This window comes from Aphidius gifuensis, linkage group LG3 (assembly GCF_014905175.1).
Source record: "Aphidius gifuensis isolate YNYX2018 linkage group LG3, ASM1490517v1, whole genome shotgun sequence".
Classification (NCBI taxonomy): Eukaryota; Metazoa; Arthropoda; class Insecta; order Hymenoptera; family Braconidae; genus Aphidius; species Aphidius gifuensis.
In genome coordinates, this window is record NC_057790.1 from 2,724,783 (window position 1) to 2,745,392 (window position 20,610).

Consider the following 20,610-nt stretch of genomic DNA (forward strand, 5'->3'; position numbering starts at 1 on the left):
TTGCTACACCTACGATCAATAATATTTTTTTTTATATTTGAAAAAATTATTCAGGGTTTTTATTCAGACTTGAGTGGATAACTAAATTTGCATATGAAAAATATGAATTTTTAAAAAAGTATGTTTTAAAAAATTCAAATAAATAATATTTAATAATTTTTTTTTCGGATAAATAATTGTATATAGTGTTGTAATAATTGATATTTATAACTAAATTAATTATAAATATAAAAAATAATGTTAATTAAGAAAAAAAATATTTAAAAGAACAAAAAAAAACGATTGATAATATTTTTTCATTTAAAAAAAAAATGTATTATGTATTGTTAAGAAATGAGGAATTATTTGTAAGGGAGTTTTTGAAGAAGACTAATGTATATGATAATTATTATAAATGTTTTGAGTTAAGATAAATGACTTGCAAATAAATCCATGACAGTGACAATTTTTTAGGGTAACATAAAAGCAAAAATAATTATTTTTTTATTATAAATAGTTGATAAGAAACTGATGAAAATTTCTTACACATTTGTAATATTTTTTAAAATTAAGATATGCAATAATAAAACCTAACAATAATTAATTTTAATAACTATTACCATTAACTCAATGTCAAAATTATTATATAATTTGAAAAAATAATTATTTCAATTATTATACTTAAACATTGTTAAAGCAACAACTCAACTCAATTATACAATAAATTTATAATTAAAAAATTAAATTTTAAATACTTCCTCATGTAAATTTTAAAAAAATAATATTCAATTTGACTTTAAATTATTACCTCAGTGGCTCTTTAAAAAAAATACAACTAATCCATTTATTTGACCCTAACATAAATAATTAATTAAACAAATACAATAATAATAAATTTAAAAAAAAAAGGTGCAGGTGTTATTAAATTTTCTCATTAATCCCCAGCGTATAATTATAACAGTCTCATCTTAATTAGCTCAAAAATAAGCAACAAAGCAACAATATAAAAAAACCCAAAGAACAAAAAAAACCTGACACAATTTTTTTTTGTATTTTTATATAAATATAAAATAATAATTCAACACGTGTCTGTAGCCCAATGGGCAAAAGTCTAATTACGTCAAGTCATATCATCATACAACTCAGCTCGTTAAAAAATTTATTTATTATTAAACTTTTAAGTATAACAAAGTAGGTATATAAATATAGCCCACCATCCTACTACATACAATCACAACATTAAAATAATATTTAAAATTTAAAAAAAAAAAACAATTTGTAGCATAAATCTCTGGCAAGAAATACAAACTGTCTCAAACGTCAAATGTATCCATATTCATAGCTATTAAACCGACTGCGTAGATGGTATATTAAAAAATAAAAAAAAAATTAAATTTTGATTATGTGCCATATCACACACTTGTTCCTCTTTATCATTTGTTAATTTAATTTAATGTTATAAGTACGTGTGTGTGTGTTGCCAAATTTGAAAAAGAAAATAATTTTGTTTTTCAATTTTTATAGCTTTGTATAATTATATAAATTATTTATTACTATTGTTTAAACTAATGGTGAAATTCATGACTGGTAATGTGGCTTGTTAATAATCGCGTGGTCGTATGTCATTAATTTATATACACTTGGTAAATTTAATTCGTGCCAAGTACAAATAATCACGTCACATCATCTTTTTTATTTTTTTTCTCCTCGCCCATATATTTTTTTTTTTTTTTTCAACTCAAGTATGGTGATCATGAACCAGCCATGCATTAAAAAACAAAAATAAATTATTGTTAAATCAAGGTTAAACACCGAAAAAATTAAATAAAATAATTTTCATTAATATTTTTATGATAAATATATTTATTTTTTTTTTTCGTTTCAAGTCATTCATGGTATTTCAAGGTTAAATAATATTCAAGATCAATTTGCAATATCATTAATAAATTGAGAAAAATACTTTCATGAATTCAATGAAGAAAAAAAAATTAATTAATTTAAGGATAAAAAATTTTTTAAATTAAATTATAAAAAATCTTTTTATTTTATTTATATTTAAAAATATATTTTTTATAAATTATAATGATTATTAATTAATACGTCATACCGGATGAATGGCAATTTATGCGATTAGCAAGAAAAAAGTATTGTACTATTGATAAAATATAAATAAAAAAATTAAATTGTCCTCGCAAAAGTGATTTTGCGTTTCCGATTACTCATCAAACTACTGATAAAACGATGGCTATTAAATAAACACACATACAATTTTATTATTTATTTATCTGGCTTTAGCTAAATAACTATTTGTTAAATAATAAAAAAAAAAATAAAATTCATAATATCTGTTTTTTGTATAAGCCATAATGAAAATTGATACAATAAGTTTTTTGAGTAATAGAAAAATGCAAAAAAAAATAAAAAAATAATATCGTTGTTTGACCGATAATGTAAACTCAGCAAAAGTGACGAGAGAGTTTGCGTGTGTGTGTGTGTGATATGACAACAATGAACATTTATCACGAGGTTTTTGTTTGATATTTACATTACAAACATACGGATAAAGTATAATTGTAAATAAGTATTTTTTATATATTAAAAATTAAAAAGAAAAAACAATGATATATAAATTTGAGTATAAAAATTATTTTTAAAACTCACCAATATGCTGTTATTTTTTTTTGGTGATAATGATGTCGTCGTATGATGTTGATGTCATTAATTTATTTACATTTTAAACTGTCAAATATCATGTCATCCTTGTTGTTGTTATATTTTTTTTTCTTCTTCTTGAATCATTGCTCCAGTTTTTTTTTTTGTCACATCGTTGCTCCTCTTGATGCTCACTCAAAAACTTATACACATTTTTTTCTCTCTCACTTAAATACTCTCTTTCAGGCATACTCATTCACTCTCCATTCATCAAACCCATTGACACAATCTTACTCTTAAACTCTCAGCAGAAAAAAATAAAATTATAGAAATAAATATGAGATAAATTTATTATGTCAAAAAAAAAGAAGAAACCTAGATGTTTAATTGCTTTGTTGAATGTGTTGTTGTTGTTGTTGTTGTTATGATAAATATATGATAATGAATTTTTTTTATGTAATAAATAGTTATGATAAGTGTGAAGGAACTTGAAAAGACAACGTTAAATATACGTCACCGGTTGTTGTGACGCAACTTGTGATTACTTCACCACAATTTGATGATTATTTTATACTGACAATTTGACAATATCATCATCATAAACAAGAGGTTTATGTCACCTCAATAATACCAAGTGTCATCTATAATGTACTCTATTTAAAACTCTAAAATATACTCATATTTATTGCAAAAAAAAAAAAACAAATAAAACAACTATTAAATATTTATAAAAATGATGTTGTCAAATTGAAAATAATATTATTAAAAAATTATCCCACCTTGATTTGTTTGAAACAAAAAAAAATATATTAAAATTCCAAAAGAATAATCATGTCACAATTATTACACTAATGTTGACATTGTTGTTGTTGATATTTTATCACTTTAAATAAATCACTTATTGTTTATTTATATTTTTTTAACACAAATATTTGATGACGCTTTTCAGCAATCACACTTTTGTTGATAGAATTGTTTTTTTTTTTTTTTGTTTTTATTGTTGTGATTTTACTTTTATTTTTTTTTGTTGTTTTATTATTGTTAATTGTTATTGAGAGAGTGTGATTGTTTATTAAGGGTTTGTTGTTATTTTAGGGGTTTATTTGTTTAGTATTACTAACCTATGTGCGATACGTAGACCGGTCACCACGATTTGTCAACGAATTCAAAACATACTGACTCGTGCAGACGTTACTACGGTTGCCATATTGAAATTTTATTCCCCGGCGATGTTCATTTTTTTTTTTAGAGAGAAAAAAAAGAAGACAGAGCGAGAGAGAAAAGCTGCGCGCGATTTTGGGCTTATGAAAATTAACACTACTATTTTTTGGCGCTGGTGTAATTAATTTTAAGAAGGACACTGAATTATCGACGTTAAGGAGAGTTTACAAATGATTTTATGATTTAAATAAAAAGAATAACTTCAAATAATTTATTTACTCAATTATTTATTAATCAGCTTGTTAATTGAATTTATTTTTTTAATATCGTAACACTTGATGATTGATAATTACTTTGATAATTAATTTAGAAATTAACTGACAATCATTATCCGCCATTTTAAATTTACTCCAAAAATGAAAATATTTTTTCTTTTCAAAGAAAAATAAAAATAAACAAACTGTTAGATTAAATATTTCAATCATAATCAAATGAGGAAATAGAAAATGAATCATTTTAATTAATAATAATTGGTAATTAATAATAGAGAGAGATTGTTGTTTTTTCGCGGAAATTTTTAAAAAATTCTAAAAAGGAGCATGCGCAGTATGATCAGCGTCGTAATTGTATTAAATTTATTATTATGATTAGCCGGTGTGCTTGATCACATATATATAAAATAAAAATTAATAAATTATTGTTATAATAACAAAACAAAACAATCATGAAGCTCGTAAGGTATTGTAAAATTTTGTATATTAATTATTAAATAGTAAATTGATTGTTTTTTTGCAAAATTTTATTTGATAAAAATAATTGAAAATATTGTACAGACGCCTTAACCTAAAAAATAATCAAAAACATTTTGAAACGTTAATAGTAAATCTAATTGTTATTAAATTATTGTTACAGATTTTTGATGAAATTGAGTCATGAAACAGTGACAATTGAATTAAAAAATGGTACCCAAGTTCATGGAACAATTACTGGTATGTAAACAATAAATTGTTTGTTTGTATTATGTTTTTTTTTTTGACATGATAAATTGATGATGATAAAAATAATTGTTGTTACAGGTGTTGATGTGGCAATGAATACTCATCTTAAAACAGTCAAAATGACAATTAAAAATCGTGATCCAGTTCAATTGGATACTTTGAGTTTACGTGGAAATAATATTAGATATTATATATTGCCAGATTCATTACCACTTGAGACACTTCTCATTGATGACACACCAAAAGCTAAAGCTAAGAAAAAGGAAGCTGCAAGAGGTGCTGCACGAGGACGTGGTCGTGGTGGACGTGGTGCACGAGGTGGTAGAGGTGGTAGAGGAAGAGGACGAGGACGACGATAGTCAATACAAAAAATCTTTTTATAAAATTTAAAAACAAAAAATACAAACACTCTTCTTTTTCCACCAACAACAACAAAAACAAAAACAAGTTTACGTTAAAAATTCAATATTAAATTGTTTATTAAATTTAAAGATTTACCTGGACAATTTTTTCTTTTTTCTGTATTACTTTTAAGCCAAGAGGAAAAAAAAAATATTTGAATAAGTTGTAATTTAATTTATCAATTTTTTTTTTATTTGATATACTTAAAAAATAAATAAAAAATTTAACAAATTAATTATTGATAAATTATTTATTTAATTAAAAAAAAAATGTTGCTGAATTTGTTGATACAGCATCATGAATAAATGTATTATGAATTGGTTTATATTGATTGGTGATAAATTTAATTGTTTCTTGTGCAGCAAGACCACCAAGAAATGCTGATACTGAATGTAATTCAGCACCACCAAAACGACAAAATTCATGTACATAATCATCTTTAACAAGTGGTCCACATCCTGATTCACCAAGTAATTTTGATATACATGCTTTTAGCTTAACAATATCTGGTTCAACATGATCATCAAATTCACCAGGATATGAATTAAATTCAGTTTGAAATTTTTGAACACCACGTAAAACAACATAATAAACCATCATGCTTTCTGGATTTTCTAAATGTTCAGCAATGTGATTTGCATTTATTGTTTTTGGATCATATTCATCAGCAATTGATGTGCCACGTTCAACATGTATATCAGATGCATAACGACAAAATAATTTAACATCTTTTTCTGATATTGAATCAGATGGAAGACCAAGTTGAACAAGTAGACGAATTGTATGTCGCCAAACAGCTTCAACATCACTCATTGCTTTGTTATGATATCTAATTAATTAATCAATTTATAAAATTAAAAATATATTCAATAATTAATCATTTCCTTATTTAAAAAAACTTACATTTGTTGAAGAGATATGTATTTTTCACTATCAGCAGTCATATCAGGAAGTGCACCTTTAACTGGCAACATTCCACAACCTTCATTATCAATAAAATCTTTGATAGCTTTAGCAATAATCCAAAATGATGAACTCTATAAAAAATATAAATTAATTAATCAAAATAATTATCAAATATATAAAACAATTTGCTTACTTTTGCTGTTAAATTAATACACTGATCATCATTTAAAATATCAATGACATTTTTTGGTAATGTTGTTTTTCCAATTGACGTATTAATTGCTTTAATAGCTTCTTCAAAATTTTCTTCTTCAATTGGATTGCCATCTTCATCTTTTCTGATATCATGTTTTATTATTTGTTTCAATTGTTTTTTTTCTTGATAGCTTTTTGGTACATCACCTTTTTCATCAATCCATTTTTGTAGATATTTATAGAGTATCACAACGTATGGTGTGTGTGAATAATCTTTTAAATCCATTTGTTCAAGATTCAATGAATCCATGTAGTCTTTGAGTGTATCAAATGGCTTGTCAAGACGTAAATCTGGCATTTCATTGTCTGGATGTGTTTCAATAATAGCATGTTCTTGTGTTTGTATTCTCATGTATCCAATAAATCCAATACTTTGACAAACAATTAGAGGAATATTTAATTCCCACATTTTTTTTGATAATGTTATTAATGTTCTGTAAATTAAAATTAATGTAATAATTGTTTTATTCAATAGTGATGTGTATAAGCTACTTACTTTTCTGATACAGCTGTTGCAACAACAATTGTAAAACAATTAAAAAAATCTGGATTATTATAAAGAATTTCTTCTGGATTTTCATCAATAAAATCTCCTCTTACATCACGATTTAATTCAAGTAACATTTGTGTTGCAACTTGAGCTCTTGATTTACCAACACTATCAGAATCAAGAAAAAAATTTGCCCCAATGTCTTCTTGTGTTATTTTTTTACCATCAACAATTGTAAATGCACCAATTCCAGGTAATACTAGTGATTTTAATATTTCAGTACCAAGACCAGTTGCATTAACTAAACAAATATCAGCAGCTTCCAATGATGTTTGTCCATGATCACCCCATAATCTATCAACAATATTATTTTACATAAAAATAAACAAACAAAACTAACCTAAATTTTTTTAAATTAATAATTATAATTTATACCTCAATTGTCGATCGTATTTTCTATTTTTTTCAGTTTGTTCAGGTGATTTTGGTGCTGGTGATGCCATTATTATTTATATTAATACATTAATTGTTATTAATAATGTTATTTGATTTTTGTTTCATCAGCAGAAAGATTAATTGGAGATGTCTGAAAAATAACAAGCTGAATTTTAAAAAGTTTGAAGAGTACAAAGTTTTTTTTTTTATTCAATTGTTATCTGTTTGTCTAATCGTCTATGTATAATTAGTAATTACCAGGTGATGATTTAATTAAAGGTGTACATACATCAGCTTTAATTTTTTTTTTTATATGGGAAAATGGTCTCTATTTTTGTGTACACACTTGAATTTCATTGGATCTCGCGATACAGTAGAGGGGGGAGTCAATGCATGATACAAAAAAAAGTAAAAATTATAAAATCAAAAACTATGTCCAGCCTTGGCAAATAAAATTTTTTGACTAATTTTTTTTGCATTAGTTTAATTGAAATTCCAACTTTATTTTGTAATTAGTTTTGATAATTTAACTTGAAAAATAGCAATCAAAAAATTAAAAATTGAAATAAAAAAAATACTATTTATAAATAAATATATTTTTTTTAATATCTTAATTTTCGTCGTTTTTTTTTTTAGGCACAATTATAAAAATGATGATCATTAATAAGTTGATAATTTAAGTGATTTATTTAAAAAAAAATTAGACGAAAAGATTTATTTATAAACTCAGGATTGAATTTTTAATTTATTATATTTTTTTCTGCCTCCTATATTTAACAATATTTTTTATATTATTTTATTTTTTTTGTCTATATTTAAGCTGTTTGTAACATAAATTTTAATGTCTATTTTAAAATATGATATTTTTTGTAAAACTAAAAAAAAAATAAAACAATCATATCAGTCAGTTTTTCAAAACAAAAAAATATATTTTCTTCGATAACGAATAATAGTCATAGTAACTTATGAATAGATATAATTGATAAAGCTTAAAAATATTTATTTTATTTTTTTTCTTCTTATCTCTCATCAATATTTATCTTTCAATTTTCGACTTTAATTTTTTTATTTCTAAGTATATACTAACGTGAAGACTCAAGACACATTTAAACTTAAAAAAAAAAAAAAAGTTCAGACAGTTTTAATCAGTTGTAGTGGTAAAACAGTAAAAAAAAATGCCTCGTTTTTTTTTCTACGCATTTATAATAATTGCTGTTAAATACACGTGTCATGCACAAGGTAATTAATTAAAATAAATAAATTGTTAAAAATTAACAACAATAATTAATCTTAAATTAATTTAAATGATTTTTTTTCCAGCAAACTACAATGTGTTTAATGGGCCTGAAGATAAAATGATAATTAGTCTTGAGAGTTACAAAGAAGAAATCGACACATGTGTATTACAAATTCCACTTTTCAATTTACTTTGGCATAATTATGTTTTTTATAGCAGAAAAAACATGATTAATCCACCTGCTTGGCTAAAAAAAGTTGGAAAAAATAATACCTGTTCATTTGAAATTTATCCAGACATTTTAAATGAAAAGGGTTTAAATAAATTATTAACTTTAGAATGGAAAGTCACAATAAATTTTAAAAACTGTCAAAATCCTTGGTTTTATATGAAATTGTACAATTCATGTCAAGAAGTATCAATTTTTTATCTTGTGGAACAATCATTTTGGAACAAACTACGTGTTGATTCATCAGCAAAAATTATAAATATTAAATATCAACACCAAAAAATTCGATTTGATTTATCAAAAAATTTTAAAGTTCATAATGAAACAATACATACATGTGATTTGGAAATGATTGTCGATAAATATACTGCAAAAATCTTGTCATTTAATGACAAACAAAGAAGAAATAATTGGATAAAAATTATTGAAAATCAAAATAATACTTGTTCGTTTAAAATTGATCCAAAAATTATGAAAAGAAATCATCAATTAAATTTATTAAATTATAATTGGTGTATTATTGAAAAATTTGATAACTGTAATATTTATTTTGTCAACAAAACATTTACTGATAATTATTGTAATTTTGAAATTTTTAATTGTATTGATCCTACCATGTTGTTTAAAAATAACTCAATTAATATTCAATAAAAAAATTAAAACTCTACTATTTAAAACAAATTTAAAATTATTTATTGCACTTATCAATTATCAATTAATCAAGAAAAATATGTACCTATAAGTAAGTCCTTATTACGATTTGAAAAAGAAAAAAAAAAAAAACACGTGACATACAAAATGGCCACTGACCATTAAAAAAAAAATGAAAAAAAAAAAAATAATCAACATTGATATTTGCAAAGCAAACTCAATTGTTCTAATAATTAATCTTTAATTCAACACAGTTTATCTAATGTATTTATTAAAAATAAATAAGGTACCTAATTAAAATTAATTTTTAAAGTATATTTCAATTACAAAAAATTTGATATTAACATTGTATATTTAATAAAGAATTGAGTTGTTGTTTGAGGTTATGTTTGTAATAATATTACAATAAAAAGAGTTTAATTATAAATTTTTAATTGTTTATAATATTGTTTTTAGGTGGCAGGATTATTGATAGTTTTAAAGAGTTCAAAAATATTTTAAAATCATGAACGAGGAAGAGTTAATTTTAACAGAACCATCATATTTGACATGTGAAATAAATGGTTCACAATTTATACTTCAAGATGGACAAATTAAATTTGATAATATTGATAATGAATCATTGAATATTATTAAAGAAAATAATAAAATTGATAATCCGGTAATTGTTTGTATTGAGGGTCAAATGTATTCTCTTCAAGTAGAAGAACCAAATGTCGTAACAGAAAATTTAAAAAGCAATGATTCTTTGATTGATGATACGTCAAATGTAACACTTGATGTTTTGACAGAGACTAATGATGATGCTGAATCAACAGAACATCAAATAGAACAAAATAATTCAACACAAATTATTAATAATCATGAAAAAATAGATGCAATGGATTTTGTTGAAGTTGTAACAGCATTCAAGTGTAAAATATGTCCTTATACAACTCAAGATCGTACTGAATTATTATCACATATTGAAAATATTCATGCAAATCCTACACCACAAGTAGATGATAATAATATTAATACACAAAAACAAAATGATAATGTTAAATTATTATACATGTGTGGTGAATGTTCAAATTGTTTTGAAACAATTGAAAATTGTCGTCAACACATGATTAATGATCATAAATTAATGGACAAAAAACTTGAAAATCAATTGACAACAACAACAGCAACAGATATAAATAAAACAATAAATCAAACAAATGATAAAAATATTAATGAAACTGATAAATCAAATGATAATAAAAATATAAAATGTCGAATAAATGGTTGTATTTATAAATTTAGTACAAATGAAATGATGGAAAAACATGTTAGTTATCATATTGAATCATCACAAAATATATTTAAATGTACATTATGCCAAGATATAAAATTTACAAAATGGAAAGTATGTAATTTACACTTATGGAAAAATCATAATATTGATATTGATTTATTATCATGTACATTATGTAATTATAAAACAATATCAACAGTAAAATTATTAAATCATAAAAAAGTACATAGTGATAGACGTGATTTTAAATGTCAAGATTGTGATAAATGTTTTAAACAATCAAATCAATTACGTAATCATCGTGTTATACATCTTGATAGAAAATCAATTGATTTACCACGTTGGTATACATCAAAAACATGTCAATTATGTAATAAAACATATGCTGATTCAAAATGTTTAAAAAATCATATGCAATCAGTACATCTTAAATTAAAACCATATGTTTGTAATATATGTGGTCATTCAAGTGCTAGAAAAGCCATGTTACAAATGCATAAACGTCAACATACTGGTGACAAACCATTTAATTGTGATATATGTGATTATAAAACTGGTGATCATAATTCATTGAGAAGACATATTATGAGACATACTGGTTATCGTGATTATCATTGTCCACATTGTTCATATTCAGCAATACAAAGTAGTAGTTATAAAAATCATTTACGTTCAAAACATCCTGATTTATCTGGTATATTTGTATGTAATAAATGTCCATTTAAAACTGTTAGAAATGATACATTTATTGAACATATTAATGAACATAAAAAAACTGATAATAATAATAAAACTGTCAACAGTAGCACAGATGCTGTTGATACTGTTGATACTGTTGATACTGTTGATACTGTTGATAATAATTTTAAAGTATTTGAAGGAAATATTGCTGCAGCTAAACTTGTTTATAGTTATTTTGGTGCCACAAGTGATGTTGAAAAAACAAGTTTAATGTCATCATCAACATCTGCTGATGGTACTTCACAAACAATAACTATTAAAATACCATCTAAAAATAAGGACAGCTCATCAACATCATTATTAAATAATCAAAATGATGATGAAGATGATGAAACAATGGATTATTATTTAAAAACTGGACACGATGAAGAAGAAAATATTGATACTGGTGGAATAACTATTCCAGCTGATCCTGATGATGACTACATCATGCTAAATATTGAATCTTAATTTTGTATTTTTTTAATTTATTAATCAAGCAATTCAATTTTTATTTTTATATATCACTTGGTTTATTATATGTGAAAACCTAGTCACTCTGTTGTTTGAAAAAATCATATAATTTTCATTATAACAGTTATAGATTTAGAAAAAAAAACAAAACAATATTTAATCGTATGTAAATATTACGTGTATAGTTGAAATTTATTATTAAAAAAAAAGGGCTTTTATAGTTGATAAGTATAATTAAAGTACATTTTTTTTTTTTTTTTGGTTTTGGATACACTTTATTGACAAGAACATCATAAAACCAACAAAAAGAAAATTAAACATTTCATTATCTGTTTGTGTCTCTCTCTCTTTTGTACAATTGAACATTTTTTTTTTTATTATAAGAAATAAAAAAGTAAATTAAATTATTTTGTTTTCATATTGTTATTATTTATTTTATTTTTATTTTACTATTATTCGTTGACAATGTTTTGGAAGAATTTTAAATCCATGTCGTATTATTTGGTACAAAAACAAAAAGTTAATAATTAAAGTATATATTTTTTTTTTAAATTGATATTAAAATTAATATTATAATATTTGCGCAATCACAGAATTTTAAAATAATCAAGTCTTAATATTTTTATTTTTTAAACATTCAATTAATTTATGAAAACAAACAGACAAGGTATTTATGATATTTACAACTAATGGCGAATAACATTAAACATTTTTTATATCGAAAAGAATTTTTTTTTTTCACATGTGATGTACGAGTTGTTTATAATTAATTTTGATGTTAGCATTCTTTAGGTAATTCTCCAAAATATGCAGTCAATGAGACTAATTTTTTATCGAGAAAATTTTGTTCAAGTTCAACACCACCTCCAGGTCCAGCAAGCATTGCAATCTGTTGATTAAAATATTTTAAAAACATATTAATACAATGTGACAATAACTTAATAATTTATTATGAATAAATAATTTTAAAAAATAAAAAATTTTACCTGAATAGTGTCAACATTACGAGGAAGAAAATAAGCAACATGATCAGATATTTTTCTTGCAGCATCAAATAGACCCTGTCCACCAATTGGCGGAAGAATATTATCAAGATCAAATGTTTCACTAAGTGCATACTCTGGTCCACCCCATGGAGGACTCAAAAAAACAACATCAGCAATAAGTTTTTCAGAAACTTGAAAAAAATCACCAACTATAAATTCAATTCTATCTTCAACACCATATACTTTTGCATTATTTCTAGCAAGTTTAATTTTTTCTGGATCAATATCAATGGCAATAACTGAAAAATAAAATTATTTAAAAATTATTTAAATTGAAAATAAATTATAAATTATTAACTTACCTCTTTCACATTGAAATGCAAATTGAATTGAATTACCACCTGCACCACAAAATGCATCAACAATTGTATCACATTTACATCTTGTTGCAATATGAGAAGCAATTTTTTCAGGTGTTACAGAAAACCAACTTTCTCTATCAAGTTTAATTCCTTCATCAAATTTACTAAATAGCCGATATCTTTTTACCCAATATTTCATCAATTTTTTATCATTAGCAACTTCAACTGGAAGACAAATTTTTCTTTTACTTTGTTTTTTTCTTCTTTTTTTTTGTGATTTTTTAACACTATCATCATCAAAAGATTTATCATCTTTTTGTTTATCAATGTCTTGTGTATTCATGTCAATGTCAATTGATTCATCGTCATCAAATAAATTTTTTTTATTAAAAATTAATTTTTTACTTTGTAATTTTTTGTTATTATTATTAAATTCATTTTCACATTCTTCATCTGAACTTGATGTCAATTGTGTTATATTATCATTTTTTATTTTACTATCATTTGTTATTTTTGGACAATACGATAAATATTGTTTAACTTTATCAATAGTATTTGTTATTTCAACACCATTATCGTCAAAATACATGTGTTTTTTATTTTTATTATGATTTAATTTTATTTTCAATTGTTTTTGTGGTAATCTAATATTTTTTTTTTTATAAACAACATCACCTTGAAGTTTTTTCATATTATTATCACGATTATATGTATATCCCATTAATGAAAATGCTTTTTTTACATTTCTCATACCTTCATTATCTTCTTCTTCTTCCTCTTCTTCTTGCTCTTCATCATCTTCATCGTCATCATCGTCATCATCAGCTTCATGAGTACGTTTCAATGCAACTGGTTTATCATCATTTGGTTTTTTACCATCACCATCACCATCATTATCACAACCACCAACACCACCACCACCACCACCACCACTACTCAATAATTTTTCATTATTATCAGTACTTGAATTATCAACTTGGCTATTTTTTAGAGTCTTTTTATTATCACTCGATTCACCATTACTAGCTGTCATTGTTAAATTTTTCATAAGTGCACCAACTGAGTCCATGACAGCTCTTTTTTGCCGTGATAAATAATTTTTAGAATGATCATCAATAATATCATTTTTCTTAATTGTTTTTTTATTTTTTTCATTTTCATAATGTTGATGTCTCAGTGTAAAATTTTCATAATGATATTGATATTGAATTTGAAAATTTTCTTTCCATAAATTTTGCCAATATTTATCATCATCAGATGTTAAATCATTATTATCTTGTTCACCACTTGAACTTGTAGCATTACTTTCAATTGAATTTGTTCCTGAACTTGCTAGACTCAATGAATGAACTGAATTTGAATCAAAACTTGAACTACTAGATAATGTCATTTTAGTAACATTTGTCATTGAATCAGATGTTGCATTTGTTTTAGCTGTTGAACCAGTTATTGAATTACAACGTGATAATGTTATTAATTTTTCATCTTCATTATTTGATTGTTGATTATAGCTATCTTCAGGTGTAAATGGACTCAATGGATTCCATCCATCAGTCTCTGGTGATGTTTCATAATTATTATATAATTTATTTCTATTATCTTCAGCATCTTTATCAACAACAACATTATTTGTTTTATTATCAAATGAAAAATTAACATGATTATCTTTAACACAATGATAATTGCTTTTATTATTAAATAAACCCTCAAAATTTGAGTGTAAAATTTCACAATTTTCATGTGCTTGATTTGGAAAACATGTATTTTGTTCAGTTTCATTATCAACATTTTGATTTTTATTAATTTTTTTATCATCATTTAAATAATTTGGATTAATATAATCAGCATATTTTTCAATCCAAGCTGACCATATTAAATGTTCACCATTATCAGCCCAAAATTTTTCCCATGAAATATCAATTACATTTTTTTCATCTAAACCATATGATATTTCCATATTAAAATATGAATCATAAATATTATTAATTACTGGTAATATTTCTGATTCGTCGTTATCATTAAAATCAATAAAATTTGTTTCACTTGAACCAACAATAAATGATGGACGTTTATTTATTGATAAACAAGCTTCATCATTAGTATCAGTTGCATTTTTAAAGGTCAAATTATTTATAAAATCATAAACATTAATGTCATTACCTTGTGGTGTTTTACCATGTGTTTTAAAAGTTTCAATATTATTATAATTTACTTCTGGACTTTCTGGCAATTTATCATACATTGATGATATTGGCTCATAAATATTTTTACTATTATGATAATCATGATATTCTGATAAATCAGCACCAGAATCAGACTGATGAAGACCAAGTTTTTGTGATAATATTTGAGCTGATGATTTTTGTACACTTTCACGAATTGAATCATGCTCATCTGTTGAATAATTGTTGTCTGTATGTGATGCACTACAATAACAGCTCACTTGTTCTTCCTAATTTTAAATAAATTATAAAATGAAATTATTGAATTTATATTTGATATTATTGAAATTAAACTTACATCATGTTTTTCAATAAATTGTGCTTTAACTGGATTTTTTTTAAATCCATCAAGTACTTCAACAAGTTTTTCATCTTCATCATCATTATCTGAGGGATCATCTTGAGCCAGGACAGAATAAACTTCTGGATTTCTTTAAAATAAAATGAAAATATTATTCAATAATTCATAATATATAATTTAAATGACAAATAATGCTTTTATTTTTTTATTTTTAATGCTATGACACAGTGATGAGTTACCATGAGATCATTGTTATTGTATTTTAAAAAAAATAAAACAATGAAGGTAACATGTCATTATTAACACCCAACAAATATCAATGTAACATTAGCAATTATAAAAAAACATAGATATTATTAAAAGTAATTTTAATTAATAAAAATAATGAATAATTACTTAATGAATACTCTGCTGCAAAGACAATAAACATTACTGTCTGGATCATGATAATTAATTTGTTCAGCCATGTAAACCTCAGCAAGAGGCTCCCAATAATGTTCACTCATCTTTATAACAATTTATTATATTAGTTTTAATTGAGAATTAATAATAAATTAAATTGATGTTTATGTTTATGACACTCTGATGACGTCAAATGATTGTGATGTGATTATTAACTTTTGTTTAACCTGCACAAATTGGAGAGTCTCCACTCTCCAATTCATTCAACATAGTCAGTTTTTTTTTCTCAACCATCGATATAGGAATCTGCAGGCTCGACTGGGCTCGATATTACCTTTATATTTTGTTATATTTCCGCCAATTTTAATTTCGTAATATACACACTGAATTCACAGAGTTCCGTAAAGTTTTTTTTTTTTAATAAAAAAATAATTATTCTTTCTTAATTATTAATTTTTTTTCCTATGATAATAATAATAATATAGGGAAGAAAAAAAAAAAATGTAAATCGGGTTTTTTATAAAAAATTATTATAAAAAACCCGATATACATTTTTTTTTTTTATAAAATAAAAACTTTGTTTATTTTTTTAACTTGTAATATTCATATTATTTTATATGATTATTATTTTACTATTTTTATTCAACTAAAAATTATTATAATATTTATAAAATATTATCATCAATAATTGGCACACATTTTTGATTAATGCAATGTTTTTTAACACCACAATATGTACCACTTAGTGGTGCACCAGCATTTATACATTTATCTAAAAAATTTGGTAAATCACTGTCGTTCCAGCAATAAAGTTTTTCACATGTTGTTTTACTTTCCTATGAAAAATAAATTAATAATTTAACATTTATTTTAATTGAACATATATATAATTATGATAAAATTTCTTACATCACATGCATTAGTAAATTTACGTGATTGACACTGATCCAAAAGACTGACCATGTGTCCAGGCAAAATATCTGGTATATTAACATTTTCATTACCCAATGAATTACCCGACCAACATTTATTTCTAATGAACAAAATAAAAAACAAATTAGACTGATAAATAAATTACATTAATTTAATTTGATAAAACTCACTTGAATACTGTTAATATTTCATCAATACTGCAAGATGACCATGTGTCGCTGTTTGGTCCATACACATAGCCATTATTTGACTGCATAATAAAACTACCATTTTGTGGACATGAATTATTTCCACTACCATCATGAACTGCTCCTAAACTAAAATCATATATAAATTATGATGAAAATTTTAAAAAAATATATAATAATAATTCTTACACATGTGCTATTTCATGAGCAGCAGTAAAGATTCCACGAAAATTATTTGAATCATGAATAATTGCTACAGGACTATCATCGGAATTTTCATTATTACATGTTTGACCGACATGTGCTAGTCCTAAATAGAAAAATTAAATGTTAAAATAAAAATAACAATAATTATATTATGTAATAAATATAGATGAGAAAAAATCAGTACATACCAACATTCGAGGCAGTATGAGTTACATTTTTCCAATAACATAATTTAAGACTGCAACAAATAATATTAAATTTATATATAATTATTATTTTAAAATATATTAATTATTTTTTAAACTTACTCTGTCTGTGTAATGGCAATGTCCCATGTTAAATTCATTATTTTTTGTTGATTTTTTTGTCTCAAAAAATCTCTAAATTTTAATAATGCTAAATTACTGTCAACATATTTTCCATTTGGTTCAAATGAATCTTGAAGATATGGTGCAGCCAATTTATTCTATTTATTATAAATTAAATATACATGTTAAAATAATATTTATGTATTTTTTTTTTAATAAACTTACATTTCCAATAACAACACCTGAAATGTGAAGTCTTACTGAGGGATTAACAAAATCATTGAATTTTAAATTAACTGCATTCCAAAATGATACAAGATATATCAAAAATTTATACAAATGAAGATCTGACTCTCTAATAAAAAATATACATAATTGTTATATTGAATAAATCAATATTTTAAAGAGTTTTATTTATAAAAATTGTGATAAACTTACGAGACATACTCAACTCCATAATTAATAAATAATAATATTCTTATGTAAATTGGATCTGGACCTGTGTAAGGAGGTGATTCAATTTTTTTTTTAGCCTGACTTCTTTTTACTGGATTTGGTATTGGTTTGTATGCTAAAATAATATTATTTAAATATTAAAATAAATAAAAAAAGCTAAACATTAAAAAAAAAAAATTACAGAGTTATTAATTTTATTTTACATTGCTCTACATTCTCCAAATTAATTGCGATATGATAATCTTGTACAAACTGAGTTTCAGCACTTCTTGAAACACGTGAATTTTTTGATTTTTTAAAAAATTCTTTCCATTTTTGAACGACAGACGAAGGTGCTTTGAATACTGTCAATTGACTAGATCGATCTCTTATATGCATTATCTATAAATAAGCAATTATTCAATGATTTTTTTATTTATATATTTTTTTAATTATTAATAAATTTCAACTTACAAATTCAATACTCCCACGTTTGTCACTTCTTATGACAATAACTTCTGCCATGTTATTTGGATCTTCATAAAATTTCAAAGCATCATGTAATGTCTAAAAAATTACAACAATAAATGAATATTTAAAAATAATTTAAGAGGTATTATTAAAATGTATAGTTTTTAATTTACATACATCATTATCAAGACGAGTGTATTCAACATTTGATGAGCTATTTCCTTTGGCGAACCATATTGGTGTATTCATTGAAAAAACTGTTTTTTTTTTATTCAATTCCAGTCTCAATGATTTTCCAAAAGCATTAAATTTTAAAATATTTTTTTCATCTTTAGTTTCTCGAGTTTTAATTGAATGTCCAATTCGTACAAGCTCATAATCTGGAACTAATATTTTTTTTTTTTAATTAAAAATTTAAATATCAAGTTACTAGTCAATGTTTTTTATTTTTGGAAATATTGTATCATTGAATTTATATTACCATTTATATCAAAAGTTCCAAAAATTGATTTACGTTCTTCTGGACTTATATTCAAGTGAAACTAAAATAAAAATATTAAAAATATATTTAAATGGTTTTTTTTTTTGCCATAATAAAGTCATTTAATTTTGCATTTTGATAATTATTAATAGAAGATTAATTACCTTGGAATATCCTGTTTTCAGGATGAAGAAAAAAATAAAAATTTTATAGACTTTCATTGCGCTGTACTAAGAAATTAAACTTATAATTATTCTCTTGAAAATTACATCTCTTTTTATACTAAAAATTCTTATCTAAGACATGTTATATTCAAAGACAAATAAAATAAAAATAAAATAAAAATCAAGGCAATAAATAAATCATAAAAATAAAGCTTAACTTTTTTAAAAAAAAAAATATAGTTTGAACAAAATAAATAAAAGTAGGATTAACGTCTGTCACCTCTTTAGATACATTTAAAATTAATTATCTACAGTACTTATTAAAAAAAGAAAAAGATGAACATAATGATGTTAGATAGATATTCAAGAGTACTTTATATGTTTATAATTATTACAATTTTATGTTACGAGAATTATCGTGATTTTGTTAAATTACATGTAATTAGATTTTACACAATTATATGTAGCCCAAAAGAAAGTAAGTCAAGGGCATATACTTAAATAAATAAATAAATAAATAAATAAAATATATACTCTAATTTTTGTAATAAAAATTATAAAACTTATAAAAATTGGCTTTTTTTTATAAAAAAAAAATTTATATCTATTAAATACATTAAACATACATGCAAACGGTATGATTTATTTCTTTTTAAATAAAAAGTTTCAGCAATGATGTATGTTTCGGTACAATGTTGACACAAATTTTGCAAAAACAAACAAGATATATACACGTGTCAGACTTTTTAATATTTTAATTTAAATGTAGATTAAATATTTGCCAGATATATACTTTTTAATAATTAATAATTGTTGGTAATATGAAGACATAGTTATTAATACATTAATTAATTAACATTTATAAATTTATAAAACCAATGTAATATAATATTTTTCAATTTTTTTTTTTATTATTATTCATTGTTAAACTGATTTGTTTTAAAAATAATTATTATTTAAAGAAATTAACAAAAGAAATTATTGAAAATAATTTAAATAAACGCAATAATTTATCCTTAAAAAATTACCTAATTTAAAAAGTCATTATCAAACCTGAGCCTTCAATATTTATCAAATAGAATAATTACATAATTATAATTTCAAAAACACAAACAAGCTAAAACTCTTCTTTACCAACTGTTAATAACGCGCTAAAATTTAAATTAATTTTTTGTTTCATCTCCCTCGATCAATTATTTGCGCAATCGCAATAAAAAAAAAAAAAAAAATTTTGATCTCAGCGCCACGAGAGTCTAATCAAGAAGCTTGTCAACTACTGAAC

General features: G+C 23.6%; 7 protein-coding genes across 9 annotated transcripts in view; 2 read left to right on the forward strand and 5 right to left on the reverse strand.

The window, feature by feature from the left end:
• The window catches only part of LOC122851438 (neuronal calcium sensor 2), a 41,595-nt gene extending 37,787 nt beyond the window's left edge, over positions 1-3,808 (reverse strand). The window contains exon 1 of the mRNA XM_044150651.1: positions 2,641-3,808. The gene's annotated coding sequence lies outside the window, so the exon portion shown is untranslated. The remainder of the gene's footprint in view (positions 1-2,640) is intronic.
• LOC122851436 (neurocalcin homolog) overlaps positions 1-3,868 on the reverse strand; it is a 45,150-nt gene extending 41,282 nt beyond the window's left edge. The window contains exon 1 of the mRNA XM_044150649.1: positions 3,753-3,868. The gene's annotated coding sequence lies outside the window, so the exon portion shown is untranslated. The remainder of the gene's footprint in view (positions 1-3,752) is intronic.
• A 597-nt stretch (positions 3,869-4,465) lies between these two features.
• On the forward strand, positions 4,466-5,256 carry LOC122851440 (probable small nuclear ribonucleoprotein Sm D1). Its single transcript, XM_044150655.1, has 3 exons — positions 4,466-4,530; positions 4,705-4,781; positions 4,869-5,256. Exons 1-3 carry the CDS (start codon positions 4,517-4,519, stop codon positions 5,147-5,149), a joined length of 372 nt encoding a protein of 123 aa, XP_044006590.1. The 5' UTR covers positions 4,466-4,516; the 3' UTR covers positions 5,150-5,256.
• A 166-nt stretch (positions 5,257-5,422) lies between these two features.
• On the reverse strand, positions 5,423-7,633 carry LOC122851441 (NEDD8-activating enzyme E1 regulatory subunit). Of its 2 annotated transcripts, none has more exons than XM_044150656.1 (6): positions 7,537-7,633; positions 7,279-7,429; positions 6,850-7,197; positions 6,292-6,787; positions 6,096-6,229; positions 5,423-6,021 (listed from the first exon to the last, which is right to left on the reverse strand). In XM_044150656.1, exons 2-6 carry the CDS (start codon positions 7,344-7,346, stop codon positions 5,451-5,453), a joined length of 1,617 nt encoding a protein of 538 aa, XP_044006591.1. In that variant the 5' UTR covers positions 7,347-7,429; positions 7,537-7,633; the 3' UTR covers positions 5,423-5,450. The 2 variants fall into 2 exon arrangements, with proteins under 2 accessions (XP_044006591.1, XP_044006592.1); XM_044150657.1 differs by having other exon boundaries at positions 5,437-6,021; positions 7,568-7,625.
• Positions 7,634-9,551: 1,918 nt separating this feature from the next.
• On the forward strand, positions 9,552-12,275 carry LOC122851443 (zinc finger protein 836-like). 2 transcript variants are annotated; one of them, XM_044150660.1, is made up of 2 exons: positions 9,552-9,681; positions 9,852-12,275. In XM_044150660.1, the coding sequence occupies exon 2, from the start codon at positions 9,901-9,903 to the stop codon at positions 11,863-11,865; it is 1,965 nt and encodes a 654-aa protein (XP_044006595.1). In that variant the 5' UTR covers positions 9,552-9,681; positions 9,852-9,900; the 3' UTR covers positions 11,866-12,275. The 2 variants fall into 2 exon arrangements, with proteins under 2 accessions (XP_044006595.1, XP_044006594.1); XM_044150659.1 differs by lacking the exon at positions 9,552-9,681 and adding an exon at positions 9,756-9,777 and having other exon boundaries at positions 9,852-12,076.
• On the reverse strand, positions 12,113-16,386 carry LOC122851442 (putative uncharacterized protein DDB_G0282133). Its single transcript, XM_044150658.1, has 5 exons — positions 16,136-16,386; positions 15,737-15,869; positions 13,217-15,668; positions 12,855-13,153; positions 12,113-12,757 (listed from the first exon to the last, which is right to left on the reverse strand). Exons 1-5 carry the CDS (start codon positions 16,243-16,245, stop codon positions 12,647-12,649), a joined length of 3,105 nt encoding a protein of 1,034 aa, XP_044006593.1. The 5' UTR covers positions 16,246-16,386; the 3' UTR covers positions 12,113-12,646.
• A 420-nt stretch (positions 16,387-16,806) lies between these two features.
• Positions 16,807-18,932, reverse strand: LOC122853526 (A disintegrin and metalloproteinase with thrombospondin motifs 1-like). Its single transcript, XM_044154027.1, has 11 exons — positions 18,861-18,932; positions 18,687-18,779; positions 18,437-18,614; positions 18,216-18,348; positions 18,003-18,132; positions 17,778-17,935; positions 17,658-17,707; positions 17,452-17,572; positions 17,245-17,391; positions 17,051-17,174; positions 16,807-16,977 (listed from the first exon to the last, which is right to left on the reverse strand). Exons 1-11 carry the CDS (start codon positions 18,930-18,932, stop codon positions 16,807-16,809), a joined length of 1,377 nt encoding a protein of 458 aa, XP_044009962.1.
• Positions 18,933-20,610: the final 1,678 nt, after the last annotated feature.

Coding starts and splice junctions, on each gene's coding strand:
- LOC122851440 (XM_044150655.1), top strand. Junction 4,782..4,868: donor AGTTCATGGAACAATTACTG/GTATGTAAACAA, acceptor TTGTTGTTACAG/GTGTTGATGTGGCAATGAAT.
- LOC122851441 (XM_044150656.1), bottom strand. CDS start 7,346: ATGGCATCACCAGCACCAAAATCACCTGAACAAACTGAAAAAAATAGA. Junction 6,788..6,849: donor GCAACAGCTGTATCAGAAAA/GTAAGTAGCTTA, acceptor TTTAATTTACAG/AACATTAATAACATTATCAA. Junction 6,230..6,291: donor GTATTAATTTAACAGCAAAA/GTAAGCAAATTG, acceptor TATTTTTTATAG/AGTTCATCATTTTGGATTAT.
- LOC122851443 (XM_044150660.1), top strand. CDS start 9,901: ATGAACGAGGAAGAGTTAATTTTAACAGAACCATCATATTTGACATGT.
- LOC122851442 (XM_044150658.1), bottom strand. CDS start 16,245: ATGAGTGAACATTATTGGGAGCCTCTTGCTGAGGTTTACATGGCTGAA. Junction 15,870..16,135: donor TGCAGCAGAGTATTCATTAA/GTAATTATTCAT, acceptor TTTATTTTAAAG/AAATCCAGAAGTTTATTCTG. Junction 15,669..15,736: donor AATTTATTGAAAAACATGAT/GTAAGTTTAATT, acceptor ATTTAAAATTAG/GAAGAACAAGTGAGCTGTTA.
- LOC122853526 (XM_044154027.1), bottom strand. CDS start 18,932: ATGAATACACCAATATGGTTCGCCAAAGGAAATAGCTCATCAAATGTT. Junction 18,615..18,686: donor AACGTGGGAGTATTGAATTT/GTAAGTTGAAAT, acceptor GCTTATTTATAG/ATAATGCATATAAGAGATCG. Junction 17,175..17,244: donor GAAATATTAACAGTATTCAA/GTGAGTTTTATC, acceptor TTTGTTCATTAG/AAATAAATGTTGGTCGGGTA.